Below are 23645 nucleotides of genomic sequence, written 5' to 3' on the forward strand. Positions count from 1 at the left end.
CTAAGAGCCAAATAAGTGGGTGTGAAGGTGTATTAGAGAAGTGGTGCAGGGAAACATCTGTACCACCTGCCTGGCTCTAGCCAATGCTCATGTCATTCTTTCTTCCAAAAGCCCCAGCACCTCAGCACCTCCTGACAGACGGATGTGGATAATAAGTAAACGCAAGCATGCAGAATCAGTGCAGACCAAATGAATTTGCTGTGGCATGAGGAGAAAATACATGGGAGCAAATAGTGGCAGTAAATGGATCTGTTGCCTACTGAACATGGTTGTATAGATTCAGTGCTGCAGCGTCACATCGCTCAAGCCATGTGACTCTCAACATCTTCTCTTCTTTTTCTTGATACATAGGTCGCACTGCGCAGGCAGTTGCAGTTCGAGCCAAGGCATTTGGATTCAGTGTGATATTTTACGACCCATACCTGCAGGATGGGATAGAAAGGTCTCTGGGCGTCCAGCGAGTCTACACACTCCAGGACCTGCTCTATCAGAGTGACTGTGTATCGTTGCACTGTAACCTTAATGAACATAATCACCACCTTATCAATGACTTTACGATTAAGCAGGTAATTTACCTTTTCTATAAAAGAAAGAAGATCATTTTATGGTTCGTGCTGAAAACCCAGAACACTATAATAGTGATGATACCAGTGATGATTTTACTTTTGAGTAGTTACATCTGTCTCTTGCCCATTATGTACCAGGTGATAGCAGGTAAGAGAGCCCATTCATGCAGTTGCTGAGGCAGAAACGGGAGCCTGTTTTGTGTGACATTACAAACTAGAGCTTAGGCTTTTTAAATAAAAGCCTTTGTTAGTAAGCGAACACAAGAACCTCCTTGCTAGCTTGGAAGGTTTTCTTTTGGGGTTAATCGTACACTGTGCAACCTTGCATAGTCAATATGCAAAACATATGTGTTCAGAGGTAATCTATTCAGCAAGGAAAATCTGCCTGTATTTACCACATAAAGCGTTCTGAGATTCTGCAGACTGTGCTTGTGGCTTGGAAGATGTCAGTAGGAGAGGATGCTACCTACTGTAGCATTTAAATCCATGTAGTGAGAAGTGAGGAGTCATTGAATAACCATATTGAATAGTCTCTTTCCTCCTGGCTTCCATCAGATGAGGCAGGGAGCATTCCTAGTAAACACAGCACGCGGTGGGCTTGTGGACGAGAAAGCCTTAACTCAAGCCCTGAAGGAAGGAAGGATACGAGGAGCAGCGCTTGATGTGCATGAATCAGAGCCGTTTAGGTAAACAATGGGGTTTTTTTGTTTTGTTTTTAAATTAAAAGCTACCTATACATAGTGCAGTTAACTCACTTTTCATTTTACAGCTATTTTAGGGCTCACATTTGATACCAGCTCCCACAATTGGTCCCTGTGAATGTTGAGCCTAGAATTCCTAGTGCTATGAAAGAGAAAATACCGTAGGCATTGTTCTAGAACCAGTAATCCAAGGAAGCCTTGAACCCATTAATAATTTAAAATTTTGGTTTAAAAACAAAGTTGAAAAGGGACCGTGTCAGGTCAAAAGTCCTGTTTCATTACAGAGAATGCTCCACTGGACAATGAAAATAAACATGAAGATTTCACTTTCCAACACTAGCACAAGTCTGCTACATTTCCAGTGCAGACACTACAGAGAATATTTGTTTATAAATGCAAATGAAAACTGTTACTGCAAATTGGGGACATATTTCTTGTTGACGGTTTTGAGAAAGCTCTCTCTTTATTTATATACGTATAACTCTATACAAACTTACAAACTCAAGTGCTCAAATGACCGGACTGTGTCTTTTCAAGTCTCCAGCATTAGTGACTTGCTTCTTGAGTCCATAGTGTAGGAGAAGAAACACTCTGCTGGAGACAGATGAATTAGTGTTGCTGCTAGAGAGATGCCCAGTCATTTATCTCCTCATTAATACTAGTGATGGAAGTATTAAAATCAATCATCCAGCAGGTTTGTAAAAGGCTGTCAAATCCACCTGCTCTTTTTATCACAACTGCTGATTTTAAAATTTTTCAGCACTGATGCAAAGTCCTAAATGCCCCCTGAAGCCCAGCACTAAAGCAGCATTTCAGCACCTCTTCCCCCAGTGCCAGACACCACTCAACAGTTTCAGACCAGAGGGAGAACCCGTGGTGTTCCATGTTCACTGCATTTGCTGTGGCTGTAGATCATGTGGCTAGAGCAGAGTGGCTTCCATGTGAAAGAAGCTGGCCATTAGGTTTTCATGATTTGTAACTTTCACCCTGATTTTTCATATTTATATAGTTTTGCTCAAGGCCCATTGAAAGATGCTCCTAATTTAATTTGTACTCCGCACACTGCTTGGTACAGCGAGCAGGCATCCCTAGAGATGAGAGAGGCTGCTGCTACTGAAATCCGTCGCGCAATCACAGGTATCTAACTCTCTTTTTATCTTACACGCATTCTAGTTAGCCTGTGTTTATTTTGTAATCGGCAACATGAGTCAGTGGATTGGACAAGGAACCAAGAGCCCTGGTTTCTAAACCTGGCTTTGCCAGAGTCGCTGTTACGTTGGACAGCTCGTATATGGCCCAACTGAAACAGGTGCTGCTTGAGCACCCACAGCTCTTACCGAAGTCAGTGGGCATTCATCATTATGCCCATTTTACCGGTGGGGAAGGTACTAAACCATGAACCTCTCCGTGACTTGTGCGAAATGATCCTCGCTGCCTTTATAAAGCACTGTCGGCTGACAAGTGTTATTGGTATAACAGTGCAGCTTTGTGAACAGCGCAGCACGTCGCTGCCTGGCTGACACAGACCATGTGTAATAGAGGTTAATTTTAACCATTGCCACTTTTAAAGCAACAAACCAAGGTCTGCTGAAAAATAACCTTTGATGTCCCAAGCTCTGATAAATCAGAATAAAGAGCTATATGTCCTAGCTAAACCCCCCCCAGTCATCATAGAGCAAAAAGGAAATGGCAGAGATCCAGCCCCCAACTTCCCTCGTGCCTTTGGAGCAGATAACATGAACACATAATTGAGGAGACCAGGAGGGCTTGAGCCTTAGCCAGCAGTATTCCACCCAGTCATCGTAGTCACCCAGCACTGAAGAAAAGAAGGCTGTGCCACAGTAGCACCTGGTGTGGGTGGCGTACCAACCCATGTAACCTAGGGCAGCCATGAGGTTATACTGGAGAGTGAATGAGGAACCGGTAGCCCTAGACTGGAGGACTACAAGGGTAAAATAAAGCCACCTAAGCCCCAAAACCTCACTCTGTGGGTCTTGCTGCAGGCACAGCTGAACTTGACCCAAGAATTGGGCCCATTACATGTATATATAACATTACAGCCAAACTTTGGCTCTCACTCATCATCTTGCAACGGAAGTTATTTATCTTAGGTGGTGCCAAAGCTTGTTGCCTAGATGCATCTCTGAAATCAGCAGAAAGTCAAGTTACAGGCTTTTCTTTTTTCCACGATAGAGGCACAGCAGCCTGCGATGCTGAACTGCTATTCTGGCTCCAAAAACACTGCTGGGTTCTCCAAACCGTTCCACGCTGTTTGTGGAATGTGATTTTTCCTTCACACTAGCCAACACAGTATAAATCAGTGAACAGTAGCTCAATTGTATCTTGATAAAGCCCTAACTTGCTTAACGCTTTTTTAACTTTAATAACTATATTCCAGGTCGCATCCCAGAAAGCCTAAGAAACTGCGTGAACAAGGAATTCTTTGTCACAACAGCCCCATGGTCAGTAATAGATCAGCAAGCACTTCATCCAGAGCTCAATGGTGCCACATACAGGTAAGAGGGAGAAAAGTATTTTCACAGCTGTTGTATACAGACTGGAATTCCTTATGCAATGACAATGCTGCTAGTAACTACTGCTAAAAACAACCCTCTGTGGATTTACTAGATAGAGGAACTGTGCAGTCATTCAGCAGGCATTATAAGCACTGCTCAAGTTACTTATTCTATAGTGAGCTTAGTTTATTTTACACATTTATTCCATTGAGACATCACAGCAGCTGCTAACGCTGTATCTCCATAAATGGCCCGTACACAGAATTTCTCTAGATTTGTTCTGTATGTCTGTCCAGGGGCTTCAGGCCACCTTAAACTGATCTGTTTAATCTAGCCATTCATACCAAGCTCATCACCATGGCCTAAGAAGCGGATGGAAAACTTGAGACTCAGTGCATTATTCTTACTAAAAATACTCCCAAGACTTTCTATAAGGAGCTGTAGCGCTTCTGCAGAGCAGGGGTTGGAACAATCAGAAAGACTTACAAATAAAAATACAGGCATTGTACAGGAAACAGCCTGTGCCTTTTATTCACAAAGACAGACGTGTGCGGTTGGGGGTGCCAGGGGAGTGTAGCCAGGGAGGAAGATGGGACTTGAGGCAAAGGCTCAGAGTACAAGAAAACACAAATAAGCACAAGATTTTGAGAGAAATACTCAGCAGAGGCTTTGCCATACTGCTTCTAATATCAGCACCATGCAGATCATGTTATACAGTAGTACTCTGATATGTTGTTGGGATACTGATGGGTCACTTACTTAGGCCAAGATTTTCAGAGGTAAGAGGCATAACGCTAGACTTTTAAAACCTAGATTTTCAACAGTGCTGCACACCCAGCAGTTTTCATGAGGTTTTACAGTTTTGGTTTTAGGTGTATAGAACCAAGCTCTTACAAAACCCAAGGCCTGGAATCCAAGATTTTAAAAACACTCCCTGTGTTTTTTTTAAATGAATAGACATTCTCCTGCAGTGTTTGTAACCAGAATACTGCAGCATGGTGGTAGGCAATGAGAACTGGAAAATGAAACTGATTTCCCAATTTTCTTTGTCCAAACTGAGAGAAATGCAAAAAAAGTAATTAAACAGCAGAAAGTAAATGAGGCTTTTAAAGTGCTTCCAGTTTCTGTGTATGCTGGGTTTAGTAACCAAGGTTACTGTGTTTTATGAAGATACAATTTGACGGTGTCCCTGTTTATTCTACTGGAAATAGGTATCTGAAGAATGAGATTAATTGTAGCACATTCATCCTCCTCGCTTCTATAGGCCCTCCCACAGCACCCGTACTAAGGAACCCCCCTCAGCCAGATTATAAAATCCACACGTGGGGCCAGATCCTGGTCTTTATTATAGCTGCTTTGCATATCACAATGGTACTTTGCTACTGAGCTTTGCCAAGGCTGTATATTATTCCATTACGGGCTACAGCTTAATTGTACAAGAAAATAGTATCAAAACAGGGTCGTTCATGTTTGTATTATTTTAAAAGGGAAGGCAATTAGAACAAGTCAGTAAAACGTCCATAGCCAGTTGTGTAGTTAACTTACGCCGCAGTAACCAAAGCAGGGAGGAAATGAAGCAGTAAAATGGTTTGCTTTTCAACTCTGTATGAAACGCTCATCATTAAGCATGAATGAGGCAGTTCAGACAACAGTGGTGTCATACACAATACAAAACAAATGTTGGGATAGATTCCACTGTTGCCTTGAGCGACTCATTTTATTTGGACTATCTACAAAATGAGTCATGACTCTGCTGGAGAATATCAAATCAAAAAATAGCCAGAACGTTACATGTGGGCCATCTCGTAATTGCATTGAGATATGCCATATCAGAGTGTGTAACGTATTGTGCTTACAGGCTGTTGCTTTTTCTTTCTCTGTTTTAACTTGCACCATTTTTAGTGTGTACCTCACACACTGCTTATTGTGTAACACATTTAGATACTATGAATCAGATGTGTACTCTGAACATATGATGTACAGCACAGATTGCTAACAATATATTTTCATTGGTGTAGATCAGCCACTTTTGGAGTATGCTTGCCCACTGTAAAGTATGAGCGCATTTTTCAGGTGTAGCAGTAGAGGCCAGGATACCAGGTATTTTAATGAGATGCAACATGTGTGTGTCCACAGCGTGTGTTGGGTGAGTTGGTTTGTTTTTGCTCATGAGCAAAGTTAACATGTGAAGCCACAACATGGAAAATATGGCCCACTTAGATCAAACTTTTTAGCACAGTTGGTCTAATTTAGGATCAAGATTCTGGTGCCAGTGGAACTAAGAAGCCATCATTGACAACAGCCTTTTCTTCCCCCATCAATTAGGATGAAACCATCTACTTCCCTTCTCACCTTCACCTCTGAGTTCGATGTAAGTCTAACCTTGCTCCTGAAATTTCTTACCCACATCTTTTCTTTTAGCCCTTGCCCTCTCCACTTCATACCAAAGCTACTATTAACTTCATCTGAATGGCTGCCTCTTTCCCCTCAGTCTCTTTGAGCTGTTGTCACTTCGGTAGAGTCTGTTGCATTCTCCTCTTCTGCACTTTCGTCCTGGAACATACTCATCTCTTCCCTTTGTGACTGCTCCTCTGATGGAAGGGACTTCATGCTTGGCCATTGCTCTGGTTTTAACACTTGCTTTTTGATGCCTTAGTTTCAGCTCTGCCCTCCATACTGATGACTTACAGATCTTTCTCCATCACTCTTCTTGTATTTCTTCCTGGCTGTCACATTTCCTTTGCAAGTTCAGCATCGGTTCTGCTCTCCATCTTCATCTCTTCCTCTCTTTATTGTGGCTGAAAATGCCACCACCCTCCAGCACCTAAGCTAACCATCATTTTGTTCTTGCTGCCTCTCTCCACCTCAGGATTTTAGTGAGATCACGTCTTCTCTCTTTCCCTCGCTAACACCTGTCCTGTCCCCTCCATCTCTGATCCATGCCTTGGTTATCTCATCTTGTCTCCTGTAAACTCCACCAGTCTGCCCTCTGTGTTTATCACGCACGGCATGCTCTGCCAGAGTATGACTGCAGTATTGGCTCCTGCCCCTCCTTACCCCCATCATTCTGCTTCATACTAAGCTCAAGGTATTTGTCCTTGTCCTCTTTCAAGGTTCTGCATTATTCCCCCTCTGCATACATCTCATCTTACAAGCCCTAGCACTCACTGTGTTCCTTCCTACTTTTGGCTTTGCACCACTTATTAGCCCCATGCCTGAGCACAAACTGTGCTCTAGATCCTGGCTTCTGATACAGCCCCCTACATGTGCTACTGCACATGTTCAAATAAGACCATAAAGCTGCCCTAATAGACAGCTGAGGGGAATACTAGGCATCATGGAGAGGTTATGGCAGGAGGCACGGTTAGTGCATTGCTACTTTCTAGAACCTGGCTGGCATAATAGCTACTATCCTACAATGAGCACAATACTCAGTCTCTCCCCCATCCGGGTGTAGCTGCAGTCTGCTCCCTGCATCCCAGAAATTCTCCTAAGCATTGCCAGCACCTATGTCAGCTAACCCAAAATTCCTCCCTCTATTCAACATCCCTTGGCCCATATTTTGCACCCTTCCCTATAAATGCAGCCATTGAAATGTTTTCCTGGGCCTCTAAAGCAGTGTAAGCTTTCCCAACTTAACAGCTGAGTGTGCATTAGTTTTCATGCCCCTGGAAAGGACTGAATCCAAAAGGTATTTGGTACATCTGTCACATCTTACATGAAAAATAAGCTGCTACCCGACTTTTATTCAACAGTTAGAGTTCAAAATAGTTATGGCTAAAATTGTGTGTCCTCATGACCTTTGGCTGTCCCACAAATACACAGCCTCTGTATAATCAACTTCACAGCCACAGTAGAATACAAGCTGTGTGTTCAATTTATTACCTTCCTATGAAACATTTAGCTCCATAAGCATGGTTCAAACTGTTAGTTGCACACTTTTACAAGAGTCATTTTCAGACGACTGAGTTCAGTGAAATGTTTGAATAGTAATGGTCCACCAGATATTTTTTCCCTTTAGACGAGGTTACGCTAATCTAGTTAAAATATCTTCTCGTGTCTCGGTGCTATAGCACACCTGGTACAAGTTAGGGCCCTCACTGAGCTCACTTTCACATGCAGCCTGCTCCTAGGCTACATTCTTGGACCATAAAATGTATCTCAGATGATGCATTAACATGAGGCCAGTAGATCTGTTCAGATCTTTCCTTAGTGAGAAGCTGATTTCTATGGTTAAGACAGCTGAAAAAACATAATGGGGTAGTTGTGGTGTCAATAGGAAAGCTCAGCTTGAGCCACTATGAGTTAATTAAAAAAAACCACAAAGCCTGTGTGCTAACAATGTGCAAAGTTAAGCACATTATAATCCTTAAAGGATTGCAACCAACAGGCTGGCATGATGCAAGACAAAAAGGGGTAGTGAAGTACGATGCCTGATGGGGAAGGAAGCGTTGGTTGCATTTTAAATATTCAATACATTTATTTTTCTTCCCCACCCCCCGCCCTCCCAACAGTTTTACCCAATTCAAATAGAAGTTTGTCACTTCTTGCCTTACTTCCTGCTAGCTGGGCCTGGGAATTGTTCCTTAGGTTACAGTGGTAGTGTTGTTTAGAGACTGATCGCCTTCTCATCACTAGCAGAGACTGACATGGAATACCACCCTTCACTACAAAAATGCAGGAGTAAAGAAAGTTTGAAATAACATTATATAAACACTTTGGTAACATTGAATGCTGAAAGCATTTTCCTCCTACATTTTTTCTCTCTCTCACACACACACATCCACCCCCGAGTGGTTTTGTTTTTGTTTTTAAATAGAGGAAGTTCTCTTCTTCACCCATTAAAGTCTTCATCAGTTACAAAGTAGGGCTGTAAATCACACAAGTCCATATTCAGGGATCTTTTCACATCAGCTCCTAGTGGCTGCTAGTGTATCTACTGAAGGACTTTCAGGTTCTGTATAAAGGCTAAAGCCTCATTCCATTTCCTTGCAAATTTATCATTTAAGTAGTTTTGTGTCAAGGGCTACAGCAATGTTATTGCCTCAAAAAAACCTTGATCTGGAGATATGTGATTATTCTATGGTATGAAGGCTTGTTGGCATGACTGTTACTATCACTACACCAGCAGATAGAGACTATGCCAGCTGCAGTTTGTTTCTCCCTATCTGATCATAGCTTCTCTAAAGTGATTTGGAATATAAATGTGCACAGCCCTAGGTGAGCTATTTTACTTTAAAAATTAGTTCAACTTGAAGCCTTTGAACACAGGTTTTGGTTTTTTTTTAAATGCCTTAGGTATTAGAATAGTTATACCTTGCTGCCTGTTTTGGTGAGTTATAGACACCACTACACAGTTAGCATATATTGAGTGAGAAACTCTTAGCTGCCTTAACTCCTTCCAAGACACAGGTAATTGGTTCTGGTCATTCCTTAATACATGTCTTGCTACAGTATTTTTGCATATTGGTGTCATTACCTGTTTCTTCCTAGATATCCACCTGGCATGGTCAGTGTTGCACCTGGAGGGATTCCAGCAGCAATGGAGGGCATCATACCTGGAGGCATTCCCGTTACCCACAATCTTCCAACAGTGGCACACCCTTCCCAAGCTCCATCTCCTAACCAGCCCACAAAACATGGGGACAACAGGGAGCATCCTAACGAACAATAGCAGCTAATTTAAAAATTATTCAATAAACTTGGGACCAAGAGACATTGGAAAAAAAAGTTATACAGGAACTAAAAAAGGAATTTGATACAAAATTTGTAATGTTGATTTTGGACACATGCATCATTGATGTTCCAGTGTTAACTACAATGCGATAGCAGTCAAGACTGGGGAGAAACCCTGAAGAAGTCACCTGCTTTACTGAAGTACTGACAACTAGGATGATATACATTAATGATCAGCTTCGGTTACTGTGTGTTAAGTTTCCTTCATCTGTGCATCAATCACAAGAATAAAACAGATTTCCCCTTCTCTGCCCTTGGGAATAGCCGGGCCTATTCACCTGTATTTACAGTGTTGCATCAAGCAAACCTGAAAGAGTTAACATGAGAAATTTAAGAGGAAATCATCATGTGGATTCAGCCCTTTATTCACTTCTCTGGTTACCTCTTTTTACAGAAGGAGAAAATATGGCCTAGAGATGAGAAAAAAAGTGTCTTGGTGCAGTCCTAGCTGGCCAGTAATATATAATGAAAGTTCTCTTAATAAAGTTTAATTATAGCCATTCAGGCCTGGAAGGTTAGGATGTGAAAAAAAGGTGTCAGTAAAATAGCTCCCCTCCTAAAACATGAAACTAGAAATGTTTCTCTCATCTGACCGACACACTGAATAAAGTAGCTGTAAATTCAGTTATGCTCCCCAGGGATGCAAAAAAAAGAGTTTCACACTATTTGTACTCGAATATATTTTCTCAGTTTTAAATCTGCAGCTATTTTATCGAGTGCAAACGTCTTGAGCTGGAAAGGGTTCAAGAAGAATAATGTTGCATTTCCTTATGTCTCAGGAAACACTTTTTATGGTAACTTGTCAGACTGTATGAACAAAACCCACTTTTTTAGACATTGATAAGTCTTTTTCTTCACGTGATATTTTATACAAGGACACTTCAAAAATGTGTTATTAGATGTGACTGATTTTAACAAATCCTATTAGATTTGTATCAACTAGTTACATGTTATATTCATAGTCTTTTGTGAATCATCGCCTTTTTGTTTAAAAAGATGGCCTGTTTTGAGCCTTTGTATGGGGGAGGGGGGTGTTGCATTACTGTTTCTGTGACAAAAAAAACCTTAACTGTCCCAAACAGAAAGAACAGTGGCTATCAGAAGTATGTTTTGTTTTAATGTGTTACCGTTATTGTATTTGTTTATTGTGAACGTGGACATTTAGCGTTCAGTGCAGTTTTCAATAAAAAGTGATAAAATTTCTATAATTTCTGAAACGTAGAGCCCTCAATGCAATTTTAGGATGCTTAAAAATAGAAACCCTTTGAGAATGTAAAGTAATAAATGTGATCGTAACAGCATTAGTACCCACCTCTTAAAAAGACCTCATGGCTGCACATCTTACACAGTGAGGTAGAGCAGATCTTCAGCTGCTATGAATTGTCACGGCTATGACAATTTACACCAGCTGAGGATCTGCCCTGAGGTTTTACTCCATGTGTAGATATTTATAATTTAGAAATTCTGGAGAAACTCAATTTAACCTTGCTGATTCCTTAGGCAGTTCAGTTTCAGAAAAGCTTGCCTGTGTTACCTTCTGCCCAATGTTTTTTTATTTCTTAGAAAAATGCATTTTGGATCCATACCTTGCTAATATTTAAATTCTGTGCAACTTTCATTTACCCTACATATTAACATGAACAGTATGTTTTGGGAAGGAGCTAGCCCTGGGTTGTACAACCTTTTAATAAAAGTATTAACACTTATTTTCTCTGTCTAGTGTAGATATTGAACTTGATTCTCCAGAAACTTGCTAAGTCTGACTGAGCACTAGCAGCTTCAAACTTCGCTGCATGTATTAATGCCAACATCCACTTGAACAGATGGGGCAAATAACTGGACATGGGAAAAAACAATTGAAACCAAGAAGTTTCTAGTTACAAAACTGTATTTTTGTTTGTTTTAAATTAAATGGAAAGTTATTTACCAGCTTCAAACATGTTACAAAGAGGTCACATTTCATAGCTGTGTGACTATCCTTTTGTCAATGATCTAACATAGCAAGTATGAATGATTATCCATAAACACCAGCATAGAGAAACTAGGAGAATAAAACAGGTTAGTTAGAGAGAGGACATTTGAGAAACATGAAAATGAAGATAAAACATTTAATTCGTGTTGTCAAGATTTAAAGTGATTATTTTAAAAATAACTTGTTGGTACTGTCATTTTTCAAAATAAGTAGTTGCATTTCAGATGGGTGTAAATACTGTTCTATGAAACAGAATAATTTGTGCCAGTGGTTTCTGGTGCATCCATTGCCAGCAGCGGATTTTGAATCAGGAAAATAAGTCTAGCACAAACCTTTCAGAGAATGGCAGATGCTATAGAGTTTCATCCAGTACTTATAAAAATAAGATTAGAGGCAAATCATAGCAAACTTAGACAATAGCTTCCAATTAAGTTTTACAGTTCAACAAGAACTAAAAATGAATTTAAAAAAATCCAAATGTTACAAAGTATCATAGTAAAAGGCGTCGGTTTAAAAACAACAACACTGTACTTCTGGGATTGTGACTAGTACAGAGGGATTCAACTACGTGTAGTACAAACACCAACAAAATATGCAAGGAGTAGGTCATATGGAGATGGGAGAATGTGTATCCAGCCTGACCTGACATTACTGGGTCCAAAGCAACCTGACTGTAGTATGCCCCAAGTTTTTTCAGACTGAAAAGTGTGCGAGGGGAGGGGAGAGCAATGTATGCCAGACAGCTGCTGCTCAAGATTTGTGTCTTTTGCTTTACTGACAAACCAATTTACTGCTGCTTTTATACTAATACAAGGAAGGCTGAGGGTGCTGCCATCAATCAAGGAGAACATGAAGCCGTTCATACAAGTGACAAAAAATGTGACTGCTGATAAAACTGGCATTTAAAAAAAAGTCACCACTTCATACAGTAAGGCTCACAGAAGTTACTTCTCCTTAAGCAGTTAAGTAACACAACAAGAATTCTGCATTCTTCAAAATCAACAGCAATTCTACTTTGCTAAGGGAGTATGAAACATTCTAGTAATGCTGGTTAGAAGCTATGCAGTAGCAGCACTCTGGATGATTTCAGCATGCCTTGGTTTAACAAAAGCGACCCAGGAATTAAATTCTACTAAGGAATTCATGAATAGTCCAAGACAATTCCCAGATGCAGAGCAGGCAAGAGTTTGAAATGAAAAGCTAAGTACTGGGCTATATAAGCATTCAACAGTAAAAAACCAAGTGGTAAATTTAATATAGACTGGGTCAATATAGGACTTACCCACCAACTGCACATACGTGTTTGTAAACCTTCAAGTATGTCAAATGGGGAGTTTTAATGTGCACTGGCTTCCATGCTGGGAAAAGGACAATTGCTTGCACCTTCATCTACTGTAGCGGGTGAGGTGCACTGTCAACAGATAAACCACAACTCCTTTAACTAGGGATTTTTGTTTAAAAAGTCTCACTTGATTTTGAAAACACAGTGAGGCTTGTTAGCCAGAACCTGTCGTTTTATAGATTAGAAGAAAGCTATAATGGTTAATAAAATTCTACAAAAAGTAGGAGGGATGTCAATTCGTAACAAAAGTGGGGCACAGATATTAGACAGTGTGGGGTTTGGTTTGGTTTTTAAAATCAAAAGCTGTAACTGATTGTATAGTAAACTGACATTAAATCTCTTTAAAAATGAAAGGATGTTCATTTCTTCAAAGGAACTCAAATTTGGGTACAGTCCACCCATATTGTTGGAGGCAAGATAAGGCTTCTGCAACAATTTGGTTGGAGAATGGCAAAATAATGAAGAAAGGTTATAAGACTACTTCACAAGGAAGGTATTTGAATCTTGCTTCTTATGACTTGCAGTAAGTGTGTGTCATTTGGGGGCAAGATATGTCAATGAAGCAGTGTTATCTGCTGTTTGTGTTTGTCAACACCATTCACATAGCATACTGAAATGAATGCATGAGCTCTTAAGTTACTCATTGGTCATGGTACACATGGATTTCACTGTAAGGTAACATCATCATCTTGGAAGAATGAGGACAAGGTATCAATTTACCCGACTACTGCATTTAGAAAGCAAATTGAAATCAAGATTGTATGTTAAGGTAGAACCTGTTCACTATCTGTGATTCTTCTATTTTCACTCAGGTAATTCATACATATACTGCAAAGAAACATGCATTCTTTTACCTGAAAATCTATGCATGCACCAATCAAAGGAGACCTAAATGGCCAAAAGTGTGAAGACACATTTCATAATAAATGTCAATGGAATCTGAGGGAAAAAATTTGCTAACCTAATACAGCACTTCATTATTTCTATATTTTTGGTGTTTTGTCACCGAGATTATCTAGGAGTTGTGCACATTTCAATACCATCTAAGCAGCATTTGCAAGAAAAAGCAGCAAGTTCTTTAGTGTTTCCATAGCCTTAAACTACACAAAAATATGCACTTTATGGGTCGTCTTTTGAAATTCTAGGTCATCTACTGCAGAGTTCCCTATCCACCAGCCACACACACACACACACACTCAATAGTTTTCAAAGTGCTTATTAAAGATGATCTGAATTGCATTGTATATGTAAAAACTGGCATTAACCTTCAGTGTTTCTAAGCAATGTTGTTTTAAGATAAACTTTACCCATTACAAATTGCATGGCTAAAGTTATCACATATAATAAAATTTCTACTGATGACTATACTCTGGACGTACACTTTTATGAACCTTACATTTTAAGTATGGCCACAAAAGTCAACATGCAAGAAATACCCAGGTTTACATAGAGAAATATATTACAGTGCTTTTTTAAAAAAAGCCACTTTAGAATGAAGAGTTTTTTAAAAAAAATTAAAATTGCCAAGAGTTCTCACTAATGATCAAGGAGTGCCCCTAGTAAAAGGTAGTTTTCACTTGCAGTGTTTAACTAGGATGAAAGACTCAATAATAAAATGATATATCATACATATCACAGCAAGACTGGGTTTGGACAATATGAAATTCTCAAATCACACTTGAGTTGGCAACTCCACGCAATTGTTTAGTATGCAATCTCTGGAATAACATTTTAGGTCACTTTTCTAAATAAATATTTCACGCATACTGAAGAAAGTATTAAAATGTTACAAGGTGAAATATTAATGGAGAGCAGAAAGGACTTTTTCAGAAAACAAAATATAAGTTCACTCAATGAAAAATGTAGTTCTTCTTCCACAGTTTGTTCCTTAAAGATTTGATTTTATTATAATGGGCACAGCAGTAACTAAAATATTAATAAAATAATGAACGTTGTTTGTACTTCTGACTTGCTCTGGATAGTTTGTGCAAACAAAAAAAAAAAAAAAATTACCTTACCATCTGACTGGGCACTAGTGATATCTCACAAAATGACCTTTCAAGAAAATGTGTCAGAATATTTAAAGAGTGATGTAGAATACAAGTTCTACTGTAAAAGTAAATCTCAAGAGGAACAAGTATCCATCTAACATGTGCTTTTGTAAGTGCCCTTATTTGAAAGAAATTTCTTCTCAATAATTAAGATGCTGGTATACTTCGTCCTATTACACAACTTCTTACACAACCACATGCGATACATTTATAGACAGATTTGCAACTGGAAAGAAACAAATGTTTTGTCTTGATAATAAAATTAGTTTTTTGTTTTTACAAGCTGTAGTCCAACCAATTTAGCTCTCTTCACACAGCAGATGAACCTCTAGACTCTCCCCATGCTGGTAAGTAAAATCCTTTCAGCATGCTTCTGCTAGATTTAAGTCAATTCATAAACTGCTAGAGCACAACTCTAACTTCGGGGTCATCAGACACTATGCACTGATACTTTATTTTTTAATTTCATCATTCATCATCATCGTCTTCATCTTCCTCACCATCAGAAAGGGATGTACAAGGGCGAATCTGTCGGTAACGGTCAAGCCACTTCTCTACCATTTGTGTGACCAGGGGATGATTGCGGCGACGAGAGCTTTTCTGCATAGCAACAAAGACTCCACCCTCTGTCACACAGCAGTCTAGCCACTCTCTGAGCAGCTTTTCTTGCTGCTCCTCATTACCTATCTTAGGGGACAGAAAACAGACTCAGGATGAAGGTTTCAAGATTGCTGACAGCTTTAAGGCAACAACCTGTGTTACACTGACATCTGAGCTAAAAGTAGTACCACTACTCTATATAGATACAGTTAGTGGGACATAACCTGATAATTATGATGAAATGTTTTTTTGGCTTCTATTTTGGAGAGTTTAAGTTCACACAGGTTTTGCTTTTTTTTATATAATTGTTACATTAGTTCTTATACTCAATCGTACTTGCTAGTCTTCCCTCTCCCTCCTCATCTTTCAAAAACTCCATTTCAAAATCAACCTTAGTACAGTGCAAATATTTGTATGTTACCTACTGTACAGATACAGCAGACAATTCTAAAGCTGAGTTCTTACAAAGCGCTTGGAAGTCACAAGGCAATCCTTACAATTCTAGTCATACACTGATCTAAACTCCTGTTCTTGAAGACATTGTTCAAAGTTACGGCTTGCCAGGTAACATTCTCTTCATAACTAAAATTATATACTATTTATCCTTTCTCTACATACTGGCTTCTGTGGACAAGGACCCATCTCCAAATCCTCAAATGTGGCTCTACACTTAGCTACAGTGGCTCCCTATCAGTATCAGCAAACAAGCATAGCTTAATTAAAGCTAGGATGTATATAAATACTCTAACTCTTAGAGCCTACTGGCCAATAAATAAGTTGCACTCAAACGGGGGCTGAATTTAAATTTTTGGTTAACTGGGTGCCTATTTTAGATATATTTGGGTCCATTTCAGGATTACTGCATTTGTATTTACATATACAGTACATTTACATTCAACTTGTAAGAAACTAAACCAAGTTCCAAAGATTTGAGAAGCATCCTTTTGCACTGTCTCAAATTATGGGGAGGAGAGCAGAATCAGAAAAGGGTACATGTATTTAAAACTTAAAACACGTCAGACTGCAAAAGAGACCTCCTTTACTTACAAATAAGCGTGGAAAAAGTTGCCAGCCACATAAATGCTTCTTACCTCTTGAGCAGAAAGGAAGTGAATATGCAGTAATTTCCTCTCACTGTCGACCAATGGTAAAAAAGTAATGGTAACATCATCGTCAGTGTTCAAGTTAGCACCAGCACCTCGATTGCCATAACCATCATTCTCCATGGCAACCAGAGCAGAGAAGTGGCCCCTTGTATAGCCCAGAGCAATAGGACTTTTCCAGCAAAAACTCTGTTCCCATAACAAAGGTAAATATACACCTACAAATAAAAAGGAAAAAAGGATAAGACACAGAACTGGAACTGGAGCCCTCTTTTACATTAAAGTGATTTTTGGTGGAGAGGGGGTTTCCAAGCTGCTTTTGTTCGCTGAATATTAACATAATATGGACATTAAAAGCACTCAACCACAATGGAGCTGTTAAAATGGATCAGGCTTCCCCAGTATCATCAATCATTACTGGGTTAAGCGTGAGATTACAATATGCATACCTTTATCCACTACAGTACAAGCTTAGGCATAGGTTGCCCATACAATTCCAGCCAGTACTGCAGTTCCATTGCCCTTTCCACACAATAAGGAACACAAGTAAATATAGTAGTACTAAGATGTCATGTTTGGTAACCCCTTAAAATATAAGAAGTTCCACAGCACAAGAGAATAAAACACTACACTTGTATTTTCATTGTTTTCTTAAACCACCAAAATTTTCCTTCTGCTTTCAGAAGATATTATTAAAAGAATCTTCTCACACCGCAAGGTTATGCAATACTGAACTACATGGCATACTTTCCCTGTCTGGCCAGACAGCCTTCATAACCTGTTGTCACACTGTATAAATGGGCTGCATCACTTATTTATATCAAGTTATCAGAATCACCAAAAAGATCATACTACTTGCTTAGATGAAAGATTAGTTGAAACCAAGATTAGCTTCACATTCCAATTTCAGAAATAACAGTGAGTAAATTGCACTGCTGGGATTTTTCTCGAGGAACATGAGTAATTCTTGATGTGTACTCCTGCAACACAACTCAAGCAAAAGCATGCCTCACCTTGTGACAGTTTATAAATAGCTGTGCATAAACCATAACAACCTTTCATAGTGTAGCTGCCTGCAATGTGTTAGGCAGCTATGGTTGCAACAAAATACAAGGCATATCTTTGCTCCTAAAACATTCGTGGAACAATGATGCACTAAAGGGCAATACTGAAAAGGGATGCTAAATATTTCTGAACAATGAAAATCAATGAACCAGTCTGCACATTTTAAAACGTACTTCCAGGTACTCAGAACTGGCCATATTTGGACTGCAAACACTACAAGGAAATATATGATTATTTCAACTCTCTCCGGAAATTTTTCTATTAGATTTAGGCTTGCAGATATATGTTGTTATTAAATTTAAGTTTGGGGCCACCTCCTAATAGTGTTCCTTTAACATTCTGTTTAAATTAAATTTTTGAATTTTAAACAATGGTCAACTTTCCATTTCATTAACCTGATTTGTAGAAAGAGATGGAGAATGAGGAGGAGTTACCAAAAAAACTACATTTTTTTTTTTTTTGCAATTCTTCAGAATTAATCCTGCATGCATATTTAGACAAATGACTTCAGTAAACCCAATATTGATATTAAATACTGGAAGTCCCACACCCATGAAGCATTAATGGGAAACTAATTTATTAGATTGAGTGCTTAGTAATAGTAATAAGTAATGCTTGGAGATGTACCTATCTCCTAGAACTGGAAGGGACCTTGAAAGGTCATTGAGTCCAGCCCCCTGCCTTCACTAGCAGGACCAAGTACTGATTTTGCCCCAGATCCCTAAGTGGCCCCCTCAAGGACTGAACTCACAACCCTGGGTTTAGCAGGCCAATGCTCAAACCAATGAGCTATCCCTCCCCCCCATCAAAAGATGCTAATTACAATTTAATTTCCAATTTTCAGAAGAAACTAAGTAGCATGAAAATTTTAAGACAAAAACAACAAAAAGCAAGGACATTCAGTTGTCTCTGTCTTTACCCCCATATCAAAAACAGGAGATCTCAGATAGGCAACATTATGAATTGACCCTAGTCTTCCACCACAGATACAATGAAAAATACTAAAAGGTTGTTCTCATCTCCCTTGTTTATATAAAACATTGCTGTCATATTGTCCATCATAACTGCTGCACAATTCCCTTGCAAGTGGGTCTGGAAGGTCTGGCATGCCTTGACATTGACGCAAAGTGAGATCTCATCTTGCGACCAAAGACCTTGGGTCCTGAATTTTCCCAGATGAGCATCCCACCCCAACGCTGACACATCTGTGACCAGGGTCAGCAAGGGCTGTGGTTTGGTGAAGGGGACCCCCACACATACCACTGCCTGTGAGTCAAGCCACCACTGGAAAGACCTAAGAACTGGCAGTGAGAATGTAACTGCTTTGTCCAGGTTGTCGCACCCTGGCCGATAAGTTGATACCAGGCAGGCCTGGGAGGTCTGAGCCTCAGCCTTGCGTGTTGTACTACTATGTACAAGCTGCCATATGTCCTAGGAGCTTCAAGTAATTACCCACTGTGGCGGTGGGGGTATTGCTTGAAACCTTGTATGATGTCTTGCATTGTCCGAAAACGAGACTCTGGCAGGAAGGTTCTGGCCTGACCAAAGTCCAACACTGCCCCCAATGAACTTAATTCTCTGAATAAGGGATAGTGTTGATTTGCATATGTTCAGAAGAAGATCCAGCCTGTCGAAGGTGGATCTCATCAAGGGGATGTACTGCTCCACTTGCACCCTGAAGCAGCCCCTGACTAGCCAGTCATTGAGGTATGGTAAGACCTGCACCTGCCTTCTTCTTAAGAAGGCAGCTACGATTGCCATGCACTTGGTAAAAACTCAAGGGGCTGCTGACCAACCAAAGGGGAGGATCTTTAACTGGTAATGGTTGTGTTTCACTACAAACCTGAGAAAGCACCTGTGGGCTGGAACTATCGATATGTGGAAATGTGTGTCCTTGAGGTCAAGGGTGGCATACCAGTCTCCCAGATCCAGAGACTGGATGATGGCAGTCACAGACCATGTGGAATGGTAACTTCTTCATGAATCTGTTGCAGCCTCATAGGTCAAGAATGAGTGAGACTCCCTTTGGCTTTGGGGGGGGATTAGGAACATTGCTAGCAGAATCCCTTGCCCCATAGCTCCTGAGGAACCTCCTCCACTGCTCCCATGGCGAGGAGTGTTTGAACCTCCTGCGTGAGGAGCTGCTCGTGAGAAGGGTCCCTGAAGAGGGATGAGGAAGGGAGGAGGAGCAGAATTGGAGAGAATACCCCACTTCTATGGTGCAAAGGACCCAGCAATCTGAGTTTATCTGGGACCATACACAGTAGAAGTGGAACAGATGATTCAGAAAACAGGATGAAGGATCCAGTGAGTAGACTGGTGTGTTGCCCCCGGGCGCTCCCTCAGAAGGCTTGCTTAGAGCCTGATGATTGCCTTGCTGAGCTCTGCCCTTGATTGGGGAGGCTTATACCTGCCACTCCTGACCCTCTTCCTGGAGAAGTCCTGCCTAGGCTGGGGAGGGTAGAAGCATGGAGGAGATTGGGCTTAAAAAGTGTTTCTGCTGGGTGGCGAAGCTATGATTTCAATGTTGCCCACGAACCCTTTAGGCTGTGGAGCTTGGAGTCTGTCTGCTCCGAGAACAGCCCCAAGCCACCAAGAGGCAAGTCTTGAATTGTCTGTTTGACCTCTGGTGGAAACCCGACACCTAGAGCCATGGCTATAGCAGAGGACATGGTCTGCGTGGCTGAGTCTGCTGAGTCCAGTGAGGCCTGTAAAGAGGTCCGTGCCACTGCCTTGCCCTCCACCACTATGGCAGCAAACTCCACTCTGGAGTCTGATGGGACTAACTCCTTAAATTTTCAATATGGAGTCCCATAAATTGAAATTGTATCTATTGAGGATTGCTTGTTGGCTAGCAATACGAAGCTGGAGGGCCCCCTGGGTGGAGTACACCTTCTTGCCAAACGGGTCCATCTTCTTCGAGTCCTTTGATTATGGAGTTGAGCCCTGCTGCCCATCTCTCTTTCATTCACCACCACTATGACCAGCAAACCCGGCTGTGGATGAGTAAATAAGTATTTGTAGCCTTTATAGGGGACGAAATACTTCCTCTCCACCCCCTTAGCTGTAGTGGAAATGGAGGCAGGAGTCTGCCACAAGGTTTGACAAGTGACTTGAATTGTTTTAAAGGGTGGCAATGCCACCCTGGATGTCTCCTCAGGGGTTAATATGTCCACCATGAGGTCCTCCGACTATCACATTCTTGGCCTGTAGCCTCATGTTATGGGCCACCTTGCGCCAACAGTTTTTGGTGCACTCTATCATCAATGGGGGGCAGCCCAGAGGACGAAGACCCTGCCACCGCCTCATCCAGTGAGGACGATGATGAAGCTCTAGATGGTACCAGGCCCTCATGTCCCTCTGGCTCCCTCAATGCATCTTGCTCGGTGCCATGCTGTTCAGCGCAGAGAGCGGCTTTGGTACCAGTGGTGAAGCCAGGACATGGATGGGCTCTGCACCGTGGACCGAAGACATCTCGGTGCCAGGTGGAGGGGGGATAGTCCTGAGATGGTAAAGAGACACATCCTTCTGAAAATATGGACTGGGATCCCCTGGAGTACATGCCCTGGGCCTGAAGGTATGCCCATGGGGTCCACAAAGGCCCCTGCCACTGCACCTGCCACAGCACCCTCCCCATCTGTAGCAGCACCACTCAAATCGGTGCCGACTGCACCTGGAATAGTAGGACTCTGCCTTCAAGTCCGATGCCGGGGACCTTGAGCGTGGGGGATCATGGCAGAGCTGGAGAATGGTGCCGCGGAGAAGGCGAGTGGTGCCCCACCATCGTGGGTTTGCCTCTAAACAGCACCACACCTTGCAGTGATGGAAGTCTGTCTTGACTGGTGGACAACTGCGGAGCCATCATGGCAATCAAGTTCCTGGCTGCCTCGAATGTGTTTTCTGTTCAATCTCTTATATAACAATGGGAATTTTTGAAACTATCAGTGTGCTGTTTGTCTTGATGGAAATTGCTAAGCTTAGCAGAGCAGCAGTAGCAAAGACATCATATACACGTCCTTCATCTCCATTCACCCTTAGGTGTTCATTTCCCAATCACTGAAATATTTATATGTTAGCATCAAGGCAAAGTTGAATGTACACCTCCGGACATACACAAATGTGAGTCTAACATTGAACTAGAGACAGTTAAAGTAACATTTACGTTCATTCTACAAAGGCTGGGCTCTTCTTTACCTAGAAAGCCAAGCAGGAAAGATAGGAAATTGATCGAGGAATGCACAATTACAAAGTTCAGTTAAAAGAACTAGTCAGCACCTATTTTATCACCTCATACTACATGAACAAAATATCAATCACACATAACAGCAAAGAGTCTGTGGAATTCATTGCTACAGATTGTTAGAAACAGATTGTAGGATGACCAGAAATATCTTTTGCAGTTATTCATGCTAAAAGATGGTCATCTAATTTCGTGCTTCAGAATAAAAGATATTGGCATGGGGTCAAAAAGGAATCTCTCTTTTAACCAACTGTATTCTATACAGAGGTTGAGGTAAAGTACTTGGCAAAACAATTGGCTACTGCTGAAGGCAAGATGCCAACTTTATGGTTCAATGTTTGATGAAGAATGGCAAAATACCAGAAACACTACCATTTCCTCTGCTATTCCAACCTTATTTTTTTTTATTACCCCCTTTCATCTTCTCTAGCTACCTTAATATGGCATCTTACCTCTAGCCCAGAGGATGACTCCTTTAACTGTTCCTATAGGCTGCTGCGCAAATCACGTGAGGGGGGATGCTGTGGAGTGACAAGGCATGCCGCTTAGTCCTCAAGGCTACCCAGCAGATACCTTTGTAACTCCTAGCTTTTAAAAGCCTGGGGAGTAAAAGTGGGAGTCCAGAGTTCAGTTTAGGTCTCCCACTTTGTTGTGAGACTATTATTTGAATGATGAGCCCGCCCACAATCTCTCCAGTTTATAAAAGGCACTGAACAAACTCCTTCAGTGCATGTAAAATACAAATACATCAGTTTAGTTATAAACTAAATTATCGTAAGTTCTAATAACCTGGTATACATGGAGCTAGGAATTCTAATTATTTATACTGCAATAATGCCAAGCAGCCCCAATCATAGACCAGAATCCCACTGTGCTAAATGCTGAACAAACGCAGAATATACTACACGTATCCCACAGATGAAGACATAGTTGAAACAAGTTTTGTGGACTGCTCTTTCCAGTTTAATATTAAAAACAAACAAAATCTGTAGATCTGAGAAGATCAGAATATGACAAAAATTTCTACAGATTTCTGCTGGCCCTTCCATTAAGCCACAGTTAGAAAACATCTTTAATAGTTTCTTAACATGTAACTTTTAAAAGGTACTCCTCTCCCCACAAGGAGCTGGAAAGCAGAGAAATGCCCTTGGCAACTGCGTCCATCTTAAAAATAAACCGAATAACGACAAGACTATTTGAATTTTACTAAGGACCCCAGTTCAGAACCACCAGGAATGTTCATTATAGTTCCTAGCCCTCAGACTTTTTCTATTAACCCCTTAACATTTGGAGTCAAGATTTCCCGATGATGCACAAACACAATGAAAATGCTAATAAGATGAGTTCTGTACTTGCTAAATCTAAAGTGAAAACCAATCATTTAGAAATAGCCTGGCCTATATAATTATGGTTAATAGTATTTCATTACGAAATTAATTTACTCCTTACCACTTGTGAATTACTTCATATTTTTAAAATCTTTGTTTTGTACTTCAGGCAAGGATCTTCTATAAGTGGTTTTACATTACCTAAGACTCTGCAAAGTTCCATTAATCCAGTGTTTAGTGAAGCATTGTTATTGTTTCTCACATAACCATATTGTGCCATTATGTATTACAACAGGAACACTGACTAAACAAAATGCAAACTGATTTTCTGTTTTAAATGAGGGTAAGCTGCACCCCTGAAAAATCACTTTTTATAATAGAGCAGCACCACCTTCATTATTCTACACATTTCTCCTGGCTTCTAA

General features: G+C 40.7%; 2 protein-coding genes across 12 annotated transcripts in view; one reads left to right on the forward strand and one right to left on the reverse strand.

Annotated features, from left to right (window-relative positions):
• The window catches only part of CTBP2 (C-terminal binding protein 2), a 230760-nt gene extending 220033 nt beyond the window's left edge, over nt 1-10727 (forward strand). For all 7 annotated transcript variants that reach the window (XM_075072475.1, XM_075072477.1, XM_075072474.1 and 4 more), the window contains 5 exons: nt 352-566; nt 1122-1252; nt 2277-2404; nt 3666-3783; nt 9277-10727. In XM_075072475.1, the coding sequence (XP_074928576.1) occupies nt 352-566; nt 1122-1252; nt 2277-2404; nt 3666-3783; nt 9277-9457 (773 nt within the window). In that variant the 3' untranslated portion in view covers nt 9458-10727. The remainder of the gene's footprint in view (nt 1-351; nt 567-1121; nt 1253-2276; nt 2405-3665; nt 3784-9276) is intronic.
• Nucleotides 10728-15052: 4325 nt separating this feature from the next.
• Nucleotides 15053-23645, reverse strand: part of ZRANB1 (zinc finger RANBP2-type containing 1) — a 64981-nt gene continuing 56388 nt past the window's right edge. For 4 of the 5 annotated variants that reach the window (XM_075072480.1, XM_075072479.1, XM_032796476.2 and 1 more), the window contains 2 exons: nt 16576-16805; nt 15053-15571 (listed from right to left, as the gene is read on the reverse strand). In XM_075072480.1, the coding sequence (XP_074928581.1) occupies nt 15353-15571; nt 16576-16805 (449 nt within the window). In that variant the 3' untranslated portion in view covers nt 15053-15352. Of the gene's footprint in view, nt 15572-16575; nt 16806-22344; nt 22492-23645 lie in introns of all 5 variants that reach the window. The other variant, XR_012657034.1, reaches the window with a different exon arrangement.

Source organism: Chelonoidis abingdonii, chromosome 15 (genome assembly GCF_003597395.2).
Source record: "Chelonoidis abingdonii isolate Lonesome George chromosome 15, CheloAbing_2.0, whole genome shotgun sequence".
Lineage (NCBI taxonomy): Eukaryota > Metazoa > Chordata > Testudines > Testudinidae > Chelonoidis > Chelonoidis abingdonii.